Genomic DNA, 14,243 nt, shown 5'->3' with positions numbered 1-14,243 from the left:
AACTTGTCTCTTTACTTCACAGATCTTCAGATTGAGAAGAAAGATACTCAAGGAGCTATACCCAAGGAATTATACCTGAGGAACTTCATCTGCACCTGGACCTGATATAAATGATACCCAGTGATGGAAAAGGTAGCCCAGTATTTGTTCAGCTTTAAATTTTATCTGTGCCTCAAAGTGTTAAGTTAAAAAATCTAGATGAAAACACAAATTTTAATAGTGTTGATACTTTTTACTATTTAGTATTGTATACTTCTAGTTGAATCTTCTACAACAGGCATGTGTTACATTAGAAAAATTAATGACAAAATTAATCTCAAAAAAGTTACCTAAAATATAGCATTAATACCAATGACATGAATTTAATGTTATCCAGGGGACAAGTGATTCACATAAGATTATTAAACACTAAAATCTGACCTTGAATCTCTCCTGTCAATAACAGACCAATTACAATTTGGGACATTACAATTTGGGGCAAGCTCCAAGGTGTTTGGTGAAGAAGGTTAGAATTTGCTTCCAAGCATCTACCTGGGCCTTAGAATGAGCCCTGGGCTCCCCACCCCAGATCACAGGTTTGTCCAGTAATTTGTGTAGGGAAGCTGGGCACATGGGAAAGTAAGGAGGCTCAATGTAATGCCCAGTCCCAGGGTAAGAGACGATCTGGGGTTTTTCCTTTCCATGGGCCTGTAACCGTTCAGAGGCTATCTGGGCGTATAACTCACTCCTCCAGTTATGGTCATCCTGACCAACAATGAAGAGGATGGGCCCCTGGGCCTTCTCTATTGGAATCATGCAGGGGTTCTCACATCCCCCTACAATATCATTCCTTATATCCACAATGTCCAGGAGGCCTGAAAAAGCTACCTTCATTCTCCTTAGGTCATGGCCCAGTGGTGGAATGCTATTCTCCTTGTAGTATATGGCTTTGTTTCCATTGAAGCCAGATCCATTGATGGAAACTGTGGCTGAGATGTTCTTCAAAAATGAGGCCATGGAGAGACAAATATCAGCCCCTAAAGAAATGCCCAGAAGTCCAATGCCAGGGCCCTTTACCTGTAAGAAAAGAAGGGACAAGAGTCAAAAGTCAAGAACCTACCCAACAGAAAAATGTTTTTCTAAATGCAACTAGAGATGCTGCTAGCTTTAATTTGTGAATTGGCCACAAGAGACTCAACCTCAGCTGACAGAGTTTCTTCCCATGTAGAGATCTTGCTGGACACACGGCAAACAAATCTTAAACTCACTGGCAAATTTGGGAATTGGCTGCAAACTTCCAGAGAGTCATCCACTAGAGAATGCTGAGTCATTGGAGCCTGTCAATTTCAGAGCTCCATTCATGTTGAATTAAAGCATCAATGTTCCTGGGCATCTGTGTGGAACCAAATTCTGTTCCAAGAAGCGACTCTTTCGTCAGACCCCATCTAAATATATACTGACAAATGATTAACTTTATAGAAACAAAGTAAAACTTCAGAGTCCAACTGAGTGGTTCTAAGCTTGTGAAATGGGTGGACAAGTTTTGATCAAAATCTGAGAACATACTCTGCTATCAGAAAAATAAAGATTAAAAAGCATGCAAAGCTAAAAATTTAGAAACTCCACTTGCAAAAGAAATTTTAATATTACTACATAATTCCCTAAAATAAAACATCACATGAATTTTCCAGTGAATTCTGCAACATTAATCCATCTGACAGAGAAAGGGGAGTAGAAGAAATCTCTGTGAAAGAAGAATAGAGCAGCATCAATGCACCTGGCACAGGTGAGTGCAAAGTGACACCCTCTCTGGAGGTAGTTCTAGAGAGAATGATAAAGGACATTAGGAGAACCTGGGTGTGTTGAAGCATGTAGCACAGGGCTTCTTCAAAGTAGTCCAGGTGTATGGTGTCGAATTTCTTGGGAAGATCTTCAAAGTCACAATAAGCTAGAGCCAATGTGGCAAAGCCATGGCCAGCCAGAAGGCTGGCCCGATATTCCAACAGGGCTCCTCCAACACCAAAGATGTCAATGATCCCTGGGAAAGGTCCTGGTCCTAGAGAAGGTAATATTATAAAGAGAAGGTATTATATAATTTAAAGAAATTGCTTTCCTTTTAGAGAGCTTTCTGAAGTATTTAGTGGGTTCCCGTGAATCAAAGAAAACGGCTTCCTGAGTCATTATGGACAAGGGATACAAGTTCCAAGTTATCTCCAAGGTTCTAAGAATCTTTAGTTGTAAGGGAGGGTAACAAAGTCTAATGACTGCATCATTGAAGGAGGAATTTCACCTTTTAGACAGTGTTGAATTGCAGTGTTCTGTTACAGGACTGGACACAGAGTTAAGAATCAAAACAAAGCTTTATATTGTGTCGCACCAACCCTTGCCATTCGTTATTTTTGGTTCAGATGTCTACTTAGAGGAAAGAAAAAGAAATACCAGGCAAGGCTTCAGGTGAGGAAGGCAGTGAAGTCCGAAAAGTGATCTGTGGTAGAGAGGAACATGAAAAAGTGAGTAAGGGGCCCAGTGTACCCAGGACACTACAGAAGGGAGACGTGGCAATAGATTCCTTGACCGTCATCATTTAGTGTAAAAGCGATCAGCTGATGCCTGTAGAGATCTGTAGCGTAGTTATTAATAGCAAAGTGAACCTACCGATCCCATCCAGTCTTTTTTTTTATCTGCATAATAACAGTATCCACCTCATTGGGATAGTATAGAGATTAAATGAATTAATGCAAGCAAAACGCGTAGCACAGTGCGGAACATATCAAAAGCCTCCAATGTGGCTGTCAGGTTTCTGATTTAGTCAACATCCGCTTCTCTGACCCTGCTCCCAAGCCAAACTCCCTGGGAGGCGGTGTCAGAAACCAAGGCAGCCCAGGGAACATGCTGTCGAGGTCCCAGCACCCCAGCCTTACCCGGCGGCAGGAAGAGCGTGGCGCGCACCCGGCCCGCGCGCACGGGCTCGCGCCGCACCCCGGGCGCCAGGAAGTCGCGCTCGTGCACCGCGCTGCCCAGTAGCCGCTGGGCGTCAGGGTCGTGGCCATCGAGCACCTCCAGCTCCACGGCGAAGGGCGTCTGCACGTCCCGCTTCAGAAACCGCCAAAAAGGCTTCTCGGGCTCCAGAGCCCAGAGGAGCCCCACGGGCTCGAGCCCCGCGAAGCTGCCGCCCAGCGCGGGCGCGCGCTCGAGGTCCAGCTGGCCGTTGGCGTCGGCGCAGTAGCGCGCGTGGGCTCGGAAGAGCGCGTCCTTCTCGTCGCGCAGGGACGCGCGCAGCGTGACCGGCTGCCCCGGAGCCAGGCCGCGCACGGCGATGCCCACCGGCTCGTCCCAGCGGCAGCGGCCCGCGGGCTCCAGCGTCACTGTCACCGCCATCCCTGGCGCACGGCTGCGGTCGCGACTACTCTGAGGTAAAAGTGCCCGGTCGTACTCTAGGCCCAGGGCGGGGCGTACCGGGATGTCCTGCTGTCCGGCTGTAGCGCCCAACCCGCCCGCGTATACGCCTCTTCTCAAACCTCTCCCTCGTGGGAGTGAAATTTGTTGGGTATGGATTCGTGGTGAAACCAGAGCTGAATGACTTTAGGCAGAATACCAAGAATTCCAGCCTCTCCATGGAAAAGGACAACCTTTTTTTTTTTCTAACTTTTAATGAGTTATACACACACAAAAAGTGCATAAATTCTACGTGTGTATTTTAATGAATTTCACAACCCAAACATACTTGGGGTAACCAAGCACAAGGATCCAGAAACATCATCACTTCTCCAGAAGCCACCCTCATTTCTGCTCCAGTCACTTTCCCTTCCCCAAGGTGCTCTATCCGAGTCCAACAAAACGGGCTAATTTTTCCCAACTCTGCCTTTTATGGTGATGAATCCTTCAGCGTGCCTTTTTTAGTGTCTGCTTTCGCTCAACGTTCATTACGTTTGTGAGATTCATCGTTTTGTTGGGTGTAGTTTGTTCATTATCACTGCGAAATAGTATTTCATTTTGTGATTGTAAATGTATTTGACGATTTTATTGCCTGTGGACAGTTGGTAGTTCTCACGTTAGGATTCTTAGGAATAGTGCTCTGAGCATTCAGTGAACATGTGTCCATTTTAATGGACATGTATGTGTGTTTCAGTGGAGTGAATACCTAGGAGTGGAATTGCTGTACTATAGAGAATAAGAATGTTCGGCCTTAGTAGATACTAAATGTCAAGCTTTTGAATGTCACGTCAGAAGCAATATAGATATAATGTTCAGGGATGCCCAGCATTTTATATGTAGTATAGTAATGGCTACTCTTTAGCAATGTCCCACCTGTTGTACATACAAAATTTAACAAGTTTATAAAACACTGGGAGTATTTTTCAAATATTGGAAAGGAGGAAACTAAGGCTTGGAAAATGTTAAGATGCTGAGGATTAGCCTCTAATAACTGTCAGAACCATGACTTAACTCCAAACGTGGAACTCAACAGTGAGCAGCAGCATTGCAGTGAAATATATTAGAATTCTACCTCTGAGTTCAGCACTGACTAGTTCTGAAGTCTTAAGTAAGTTTATATCTTTTGGGGTTTAAGAGTTCTTGTGCGTAACGTGATGGAAGTGTCCTATATGGAGATAAAAGGTGATAGTGTATGTGAAAGTCTTAGAAGAATATTGAGAAGCAAAATGTCATGTTTGACTTCATAGAGGCAGAGATTGAGCCCATGCAGTGTTTTGTTTCTCATGAGATATTTGCCATAGGTTTGCATCCTGCTTTTTAAATTCTTTTTAAAGGAAAAAAACATTTTCCAAAGCAGATGTAAGCAATACTGAAACGTTTACAGTGTGAATGACATAGTCTTCTCTGTTCATTTGCTGCTTTCCCCCAAAGATGAGTGCATCCAACTAGATTTTGATTCTGAATGTTTAAAGTACGTACATATATGGGAGTGTGAACACGCTACGGTACTATTCTTTTTGTTGTTGTTTGTTTGCTTTTTTAAATAAAAAAGTTATATACTTTGTATTATTTTCCCACTTCAACCACTTGTTTAAGATAAATTTTGATTTTTAAAATACTAATAGGCGGGCTTCCCTGGTGGCGCAGTGGTTGAGAGTCCGCCTGCCGATGCAGGGGACACGGGTTCGTGCCCCGGTCTGGGAAGATCCCACATGCCGCGGAGCGGCTGGGCCCGTGAGCCATGGCCGCTGGGCCTGTGCGTCCGGAGCCTGTGCTCCGCAACGGGAGAGGCCACAACAGTGAGAGGCCCACATAACGAAAAAAAAAAAAAAAAAAAAAAAAAAAAAAAATACTAATAGGCATTATTTTTGAAAAAGTTTCAACTTTACAGTAAAATTCAACAGAAAGTATAGAGAATTCCCATATCCCCACTTTCCCTTCCCACACAATTTTCCCTGTTATTAATATTTTGTGTTAGCGTGGCATATTTGTTACAGTGGATGGACCAATATTGATACATTATTATTAACCGAAGTCTAAGTTAGGTTATATAGGCATACCTCCTTTTATTGCTCTTTGTAGATATTGAGTATTTTACAAATTGAAGGATTGTGGCAACCCTGCATCCAGCAAGTCTATCAACGTTATTTTCTCAACAGCATTATTATTTTTTTAACATCTTTATTGGAGTATAATTGCTTTACAATGGTGTGTTAGTTTCTGCTTCATAACAAAGTGAATCAGTTATACGTATACATATGTTTCCATACCTCTTCCCTCTTGCGTCTCCCTCCCACCCTCCCTATCCCACCCCTCTAGGTGGACACAAAGCACCGAGCTGATCTCCCTGTGCTATGCGGCTGCTTCCCACTAGCTGTCTATTTTACATTTGGTAGTGTATATATGTCCATGCCACTCTCTCACTTTGTCACAGCTTACCCTTCCTCCTCCCCATATCCTCAAGTCCACGCTCTAGTAGGTCTGTGTCTTTATTCCTGTCTTACCCCTAAGCATTATTTTTTAATTAAGGTGTATACATTGTTTTTTTTAAGACATAATGCTATTGCACATTTAACAGACTACAGTACAGTGTAGACATAGCTTTTATATGCACTGGGAAGCCTAAAAATTTGTGTGATTTGCTTTATTGTAGTGGTCTGAAGCCAAACCTGCAATATCTCGGAGGTATGCCTGTAAAAATTGACAAATACATAATGTCATGTATCCATCACTACAGTATCATACAGAATAATCTTATCGACCTAAAAATTCTGTGTGCTTCACCTGTTCGTCCCCTCCTCCCATCCGCAGGTGACCATTGATATTTTTAGGTGTAGTTTTGCCAGAACATCATATAGTTGGAGTCATACAGTACGTAGCATTTTCATATTAGCTTCTTTCACTTAGCAATATGCACCTAAGCCTCTTCCATGTTTTTCTGAAGGCTGATATGTCATTTCTTTTTATTGCTGAGTAACATTCTATTGTATGGATGTATTATACAATAGAGTGATTGTTGGATCATATGCTGAGGCTATGTTTAGCTTTGTTAGAAATAGGTAACTGTCTTCCAAAGTGGCTGTACCATTTTGCATTTTCACCGGCAACAAATGAGAGTTCCTCTTGCTCCATTTTCTCTCCAGCTTTTAATTTTATCAGTATTTTAGAGTTCAGTCATTTTAATAGGTATGTAGTCGTATCTCATTGTTAATTTTACTTTGCAGTTCTGTAATGACATATGATGTTGAGCATCTTTTCATATGCTTGTCATCCATATACCTTCTTTGGTGAGGTATCCATATCTTTTGCCCATTTTTTAAACATTGAAGAATAATTGACCTACAACATTATGTCAGTGCCAGGTGCACAACGTAGGCACTCAGTATTTCTGTACATTACAAAATGTACATAGGTCTAGTTATCATCTCTCACCATACAAAGTTATTACAATATTATTGACTGTATTCCCCATGCCGTACATTTCATCCCTGTGACTCAAGTATTTTGTAATGGAAGTGTGTACCTTAATGTCCCTCGCCTCTTTCACTGAACCACCTACCTCCTCCCCCTTGGCAACCACCTGTTTCTTCTCTGTATCTGTGAGTCTGTTTCTGTCTTGTTTTGTTTTGTTTTTTAGATTCCACATATAAGTGAAATCATATGGTATTTGTCTTTCTCTGTCTGATATATTTCACTTAGTAAAATACCCTCTAGGTCCATCCATGTATTGTAAGTAACAAGATTTCAATCTTTTTTATGGCTCAGTAATTGTGTGTGTGTGTGTGTGTATACATATACATATATACCTGCATATATCACATTTTCTTTATCCATTCTTCTATTCATGGGCACTTAGGTTGCTTCCATATCTTGTTTATTATAAATCCTGCTACAATGAATATCGGGGTACATATATCTTTTTGAATTAGTGTTTTTGTTTTCTTTGGAAAAAACACCCAGAAGTGGAATTGCTGGATCATATGGGTGTTCTGTTTTTATTTTTGAGGAACCTCCATATTGTTTTCCAGAGCAGCTGCACTAACTTATATTCCCACCAATGGTACATGAGGATTTACTTTCTCTACATTCAAGCCAGCACTTGTTATTTGTTGTCTTTTTGATAACAGCCATTCTGCAAGTGTGAGGTGATATCTCATTGTGGGTTTGATTTTCATTTCCCTGATGGCTAGTGATGTTGAGCATCTTTTTTATGTGCCTGGTGGGTATCTGTATGTCTTCTTGGAAAAATGTCTATGCAAGTCCTCTGCCCATTTTTTTTAAATCAGGCTGTTTGTTTTTGTCATGTTGCATTGTATGAGTTCTTTGTCTATTTTGGCTATTAACCCCTTATCAGATATATTGTGTGCAAATATCTTCTCCCATTCAATAGGGTGCCTTTTCATTTTGTTGATAGTTTCCTTTTCTGTGGAAAAGCTTTTTATTTTGATATAGTTCCATTTGTTTATTTTTGCTCTGTTTCCCTTGTGTGAAGAGACATATAAAAAAAATTTGCTGGGACCAATGACAGAGCATACTGTCTATGTTTTCTTCCAGGAGTTTTATGGTTTCAGGTCTTATGTTTAAGTCTTTAGTCCATTTTGAGTTTATTATTGTATATGGTGTGAGAAAGTAGTCCAGTTTGATTCTTCTGCAGGTAGCTGACCAGTTTTTCCAATACCATTTATTGAATAGATTGCCTTTTCCCACTGTATATTCTTGCATCCTCTGTCATAGGTAAATTGACCACATAAGCATGAGTTTATTCCTGGGCTTTCTCTTCTGTTTCATTGATCTATGTGTGTATTTTTATGCCAGTACCATACTGTTTTGATGACTGTAGCTTTGTAGTTTAGTTTAAAATCAGGGAGCATGATACCTCCACCTTTGTTCTACTTGTTCAACATTGCTTTGGCTATTTAGGGTCTTTTGTATTTCCATAAAAAGTTTAGGATTATTTGTTCTAGTTTTGTGAAAAATGCCATTGATATTTTGATAGATTGCAGTGAATCTGTAGGTTGTTTTGGGTAGTATGGACATTTTAAGGATATTAATTATTTTTTAAAAGTACCTGAAACTAACACAACATTGTAAGTCAACTGTACTCCAATAAAAATTTTTAAAAATAAAGATATTAATTCTTCCAATCCATGAGCACTGTATGTATTTGTATTTATTTTTATCATTTTCAAATTATTTCCTCAGTGTCTTATGGTTTTCAGAGTATAGGTCTTTCATGTCTTTGATTAAATTTATTACCATGTATTTTATTCTTTTTGATGCAGTTGTAACTGGGATTGTTTTTACATTTCTCTTTCTGATAGTTTGTTGTTAGTGTATAGAAAAGCAACAGATTTCTTTTTTTTAATTTATTTAATTTATTTATTTTTGGCTGTGTTGGGCCTTCATTGCTGCACAAGGGCTTTCTCTAGTTGTGGCGAGCGGGAGCTACACTTTGTTGCAGTGTGCGGCACACGGGCTCAGTAGTTGTGGCTCACAGGCTCAGTAGTTGTGGCGCACGGGCTTAGTTGCTCCACGGCATGTGGGGTCTTCCCAGACCAGAGATCGAACACATGACCCCTGCATTGGCAGGTGGATTCTCAACCACTGCGCCACCAGGAAAGCCAGTAATAGATTTCTGTATATTAATTTTTTAATTTTTATTTTATATTGGAGTATAGTTGATCAACAATGTTGTGTTAGTTTCAGGTGTACAGCAAAGTGATTCAGTTATACGTATACATATATCTATTCTTTTTCAAACTGTTTTCCCATTTAGGTTGTTAAAGAATATTGAGCAGAATTTCCTGTGCTATACAGTAGGTCCTTGTTGGTTATCTATCTATCTATCTATCTATTTATTTTTAGCAGTGTTGGGACTTCGTTGCTGCACGTGGGCTTTCTCTAGTTGTGGTGAGCAGGGGCTGCTCTTTGTTGCGGTGCATGGGCTTCTCCTTGTGGTGGCTTCTCTTGTTTCGGAGCACAGACACTAGGCCACGGGCTTCAATAGTTGTGGCACACGGGCTCAGTAGTTGTGGCTCGTGGGCTGTAGAGCACAGGCTCAGTAGTTGTGGCGCAAGGGCTTAGTTGCTCCATGGCATGTGGGATTTTCCCTGACCAGGGCTTGAACCCATGTCCCCTGCATTGGCAGGTGGATTCTTTTTGTTTGTTTGTTTGTTTTTGCGGTGCTGGCCTCTCACTGTTGTGGCCTCTCCCGTTGCAGAGCACAGGCTCCGGACGTGCAGGCTCAGCGGCCATGGCTCATGGGCCCAGCCGCTCCGCGGCATGTGGGGTCTTCCCGGACCGGGGCACGAACCCGTGTCCCCTGCATCGGCAGGCGGACTCTTAACCACTGCGCCACCAGAGAAGCCCCCCAAAATTGGACATTTTTAATGGCTTTCTCTTCATTTCTGTATAGAGCCTTTTAATCTGAAGCCACAAGTTGTCTATATATACTCAGCCTCATCTTGTGTGACCACATGCATCCTGAGTGCATAATGACTTTATACTGTGGCTGTATCTTCTCTTATTCTGAATTCTTAAATCTAAGTAAACTTGGTGCTGGGTGAAGCCTATTCTGTTTGGTAAATTTGGTAATCCAAAACCAAGACCATTGCTGCTAGTAGAGCAGAGTATGTGTTACAATCTTCTATGCCTTAATTTTTTCTCACACATTTCCCACCTCTTGCTTCAGCAAATTGTGAGAGATTTTAAGTCTTCCTTCCGAATCTCTAATTTGGCTATTAGTCGTGTCCATTTTGTTTTTCAGCTCATCTACTGAATTGTGTATCTCAGCAATCGTATTTGTAATTTCCAATAAATTCTTTTTCTCTGATTTTTAAAACTTGCAACTTTTTCTTGTTTTCTGATAAAATATTCTCAAATATCATATCTGAGGATGTCAGTGAGAGTTTTTTCTAAGTTGTATATGATTCCCTGGATAATCTGTGTTTATTCTTGGGTCAGTGGTTCTATTTGCTCAATGTGGCGCTTATGGTTCGTGCTGTTGGTTTTTCCTCTTGGTCCATTTATATTCACAAATGAAGGGTTAGACTCACTGATTTACGTAGCTTGCATGTTTCTTCTGCAGTTATAGAAGTTTTTTGCCCCAGCAGCCTTCTCCTGAATGGGAAGTGACTGTAGGTTCTATATAAATGTGTGGGGTATGTGAATGTCACTATCAGGCTTAATTTCAGTTCACTGAACATGCTGACTCACTGGGGACAACCTCCCTGTCCTATTAAAGAAGGAGGACTTTATTCCTTTCTCCTTAAACTGGAGATATTTACTTAGTATAGTCCCCTCCCTGGTCAGAGCTGCCTTTTCTCCTGTCCACCTCCCCCACCCCCATCCCCTGTCTATTGTGGAGATTTTAAGCTTATATACTTACCAGTAGAAAGCTTCCCTAACCAGATTCTTCACATTTTATTGAGTGTGGTCTCAAGTATTACCTGGGGCTAAGTGTCCCAGGGGCCTGTAGCTCAGTTAGGATGTGTTTGCGGAAGAGTCTGACTGGTTCCCAATGCCACAACCATCCTGAATACACTTTAAAATTAATTAACACTACCAGTTTATTTCTCATTCCTGGAAAACAGGATAATATTTCCCAGGCTCCTCTGTAGTTCTGTAGGTTTAGATGACTGAGTTCTACCAGCGGGGTGAGGGCAAAAATGATACCCCCTGGGCTGGTCATAAAACATGATTCCCTATATTCTTTCCTTTCCATGCTAATTTTGGAAGCTACTGCAGATGTTCCAGTTGGCAAAGCTACATCATAAAAAAAAGCCTGGATCCATAAGTCAAGGCTTAAATAAGAGCTAGTGAAGACTGGTGCCTAACTTGCTTCAAAATGTGAGGAGAATGACAAAACTTGGGTGCAACCAAGATGTCCTTCAGTAGGTGAATGGATAAACAAGCTTTGGTACTTCCAGACAGTGGAACAGTATTCAGCAATAAAAAGAAAATGAGCTATCAAGCTATGAAAAGACATGGAGGAGCCTTAAATGCATATTACTATGTGAAAGACACCAATCTAAAAAGGCTGCATTCTGTATGATTCCAACTCTGTGACATTCTGGAAAAGGTAAAGCATGGAGACAGTAAAAAGATCAGTGGTTGCCAGAGGTTGGAGGGAGGGAGGGTTGAATAGGTGAAGCACAGAGGATTTTTAGGGCAGTGAAACAATTTTGTATGGTACAATAAGGGTAGATTCATGTTACGATACATTTGTCCAAAGCCATAGAATGTACACCACCAAGAGGTAACCCTAATGTAAACTAGGGACTTTGGGTAATAATAATGGGTCAATGTAGCATCATCAGTTGTAATAAATGTAGCATTCTGGTGTGGGATGTTGATGGAGGTTGTGCATATGTGGGGGAAGGGGGTCTATGGGAAATTTCTGTCCTCAATTTAGTGTGAACCTAAACATGCTAAAAAAATTAAAGCCTTTAAAAATATAAGGAAATTTATTTGATAGAAAATCAGGAATAGGTCTGGCTTCATATTTGATTGATCCGATAGCTCAGTGATGACACCAAGAACAATTTCCTTCTGTCTGCTCTGACAATCACAGTGTCACATGGTGACTGGTGGAATAACTGGGGCTTCCTGCATCTTCGTTCATGTTTTTTTGTTTTGTTTTGTTTTGTTTTGTTTTTTGCGGTACACGGGCCTCTCACTGTTGTGGCCTCTTCCGTTGTGGAGCACAGGCTCCAGACGCGCAGGCTCAGCGGCCATGGCTCACGGGCCCAGCCGCTCCGTGGCACGTGGGATCTTCCCAGTCCGGGGCACGAACCCGTGTCCCCTGCCTCGGCAGGCGGACTCTCAACCACTGCACCACCAGGGAAGCCCTGTTCATGTTTAATGGGAGGGAAAAAATCCAGAATTCCAAGTATGTCACCTAAATTACATACTTTCCCCTGGATGGAATGTTGAGATTGACTTAAACCCAACAGGGATGACCGTCATTGCCCTTGCCATCAGGGTGGAGTTAGCTTTCCCTGATGCCCATAGCTGCAGAGGATGGCCAATTCCTGAATGAAAATCCGGAAGTCTTATACCAGGAGGAGGGGTAATGTTTGCTGGGTAAGCACTTGACAACATCCCTGAGAGCAGTGGAGGAGACCCATTACGGTATTGGTGGCTTTCTAGAAGTTAGAACAAGAAAGGAATATTTTAGAATTTACAGAAGGAAAATATGGGACTAATAAGAATTATGACTATTAGTGGGACCAGTTAAGGAATTTAGAGGTTAACTTTTAGAATACTCTTGTGTTTTAGATTTGAACTCAGAATTTGCCATTAGAAAAAAACATGTTGGGAAACATGAAGAAATTAAGCACACAGTATTTCACAGCAAGATGAAAATTCTCCCTCAGTTTATCCTCAGTTCTCAAAGTCAAGTGGGGATGAGAGATACTGTGGAAACAATTCAGGTGAAGGGTTCAGCGGATGCCACCCCAAAGTATGTCACTTTGGCATACTGACTAGAGCTAAAGGCACTTGAAAAACAGCAGGCGCAAGAAGGGCACTTATCCCCCGTTTTTTCCTTGAAAGCAGAAGAGGAGACTCCCTTGTGAGTGGTGCCTCCCTATACGGGAGGAAAGTTCAGTCTTATCACCAGAAATAGGAGTCAAGGCTGAGAGAATTCTGCACATGACTGTCACAATAATTTATCTTCCTTTAGTTTCCCCGTATATTTTACTTTTCCACAGTTTGCACTCTCTTCAAACTACTATATAAATACTTCGTTTTTTCCTCTTCTTCTGGTCTTCATTTCCTTGTTGAGACCTTGATGTTCATGTAAAAAAAAACTTAGTATTCTTTTCTCTTGTTAATCTGTCTTATGTCAATTTTATTCTCAAGCCTAGTCAGAAACTCCAAAAGAGTATAGGTAAAAATTTTCCTCCCCTACACAGGTGAGATAAGGTAAAATCACATTCATTCCTAGTAGAAATTTTGTTGATATTCGAATAGTAACAAGTATTGAAATAGAGCACAAACAAAGGGATACTGTTGAGGTAACAGAGGATGTCAAGGGGGTCTGATTAGCTAGATGTGGTCCAGTCAATGGCCACTAAAGGCATGAAGAAGCCTGAAGAGCACTGTCCTCTCCTAAAATGAGGTTTGATTAGTTCCTACCCTGGGGCTTCTCCAGATCCAAACTGATGTCCATGCAGAATTGGTGTCCAAGTACTGTTCAGAATGAAACCTCTTTTAGGAAAAGGAACAGTCTCCTCCCTCCCTACAGCTTCTAGGTTTAACTAGAAAGTATCAAGAAATTTTGAGATCCCATAAAGTGTGTAAGATAGAAAGGGTCCACTCTTCCCATAAGCCACTGCAGTAGAATCCTTCACTACTGCAATAGTGTCCATGTGGGTACTTCACACCATATTCTTTTTCTAAAGTACAATGGCAACTATATCACCCTCTTTCTTACCAATCTTTAAGGTCTCCCTTTGCCTGTACAATTAAACACATTTAAGACTGTCTATCACATAGCATTCTCCTCCTTTTGTAGTGTTTACCCACTGCTATTTTATGTGTACCCTATACTCTAACATGGACAACTATACTTGAACACACTTGAGTTTTCCACCACTGAGCCTGTTATTTTGACTTCCTAAAATGTCTTCTGTATATAAGGAAAAACCTACAGTTCTCTTCCTGTGTCTTTCTTTTCTGTGTGTCTCCTTTACTACTCACACAGAACACTGCTCTTCTGACACTGCTGGTTACCACATGTGTGGAGGTTTTTATCTCCAAACCAGGCATATCTCTGAGACAACCATCTGGATGTTCTACAATTTAATTCAGTCCTAACACTATCT

At 41.3% G+C, this 14,243-nt stretch overlaps 1 protein-coding gene across 1 annotated transcript; it reads right to left on the bottom strand.

Annotated features, from left to right (window-relative positions):
• Window positions 1-465: 465 nt before the first annotated feature.
• Window positions 466-3,357, bottom strand: LOC307050291 (peroxisomal succinyl-coenzyme A thioesterase-like; the record flags this gene model as incomplete). The annotated part of the gene is made up of 3 exons (XM_079700232.1): window positions 466-1,056; window positions 1,833-2,035; window positions 2,901-3,357. The coding sequence occupies 3 exons, from the start codon at window positions 3,355-3,357 to the stop codon at window positions 466-468; spliced, it is 1,251 nt and encodes a 416-aa protein (XP_079556358.1).
• Window positions 3,358-14,243: the final 10,886 nt, after the last annotated feature.

The sequence above is a fragment of the Hyperoodon ampullatus genome, assembly GCF_949752795.1.
Source record: "Hyperoodon ampullatus genome assembly, chromosome: 3".
NCBI classification, from domain to species: Eukaryota; Metazoa; Chordata; class Mammalia; order Artiodactyla; family Ziphiidae; genus Hyperoodon; species Hyperoodon ampullatus.
The sequence above is the reverse complement of the archived record's forward strand: the minus strand, read 5'-3'. Positions and strand labels throughout refer to the sequence as shown.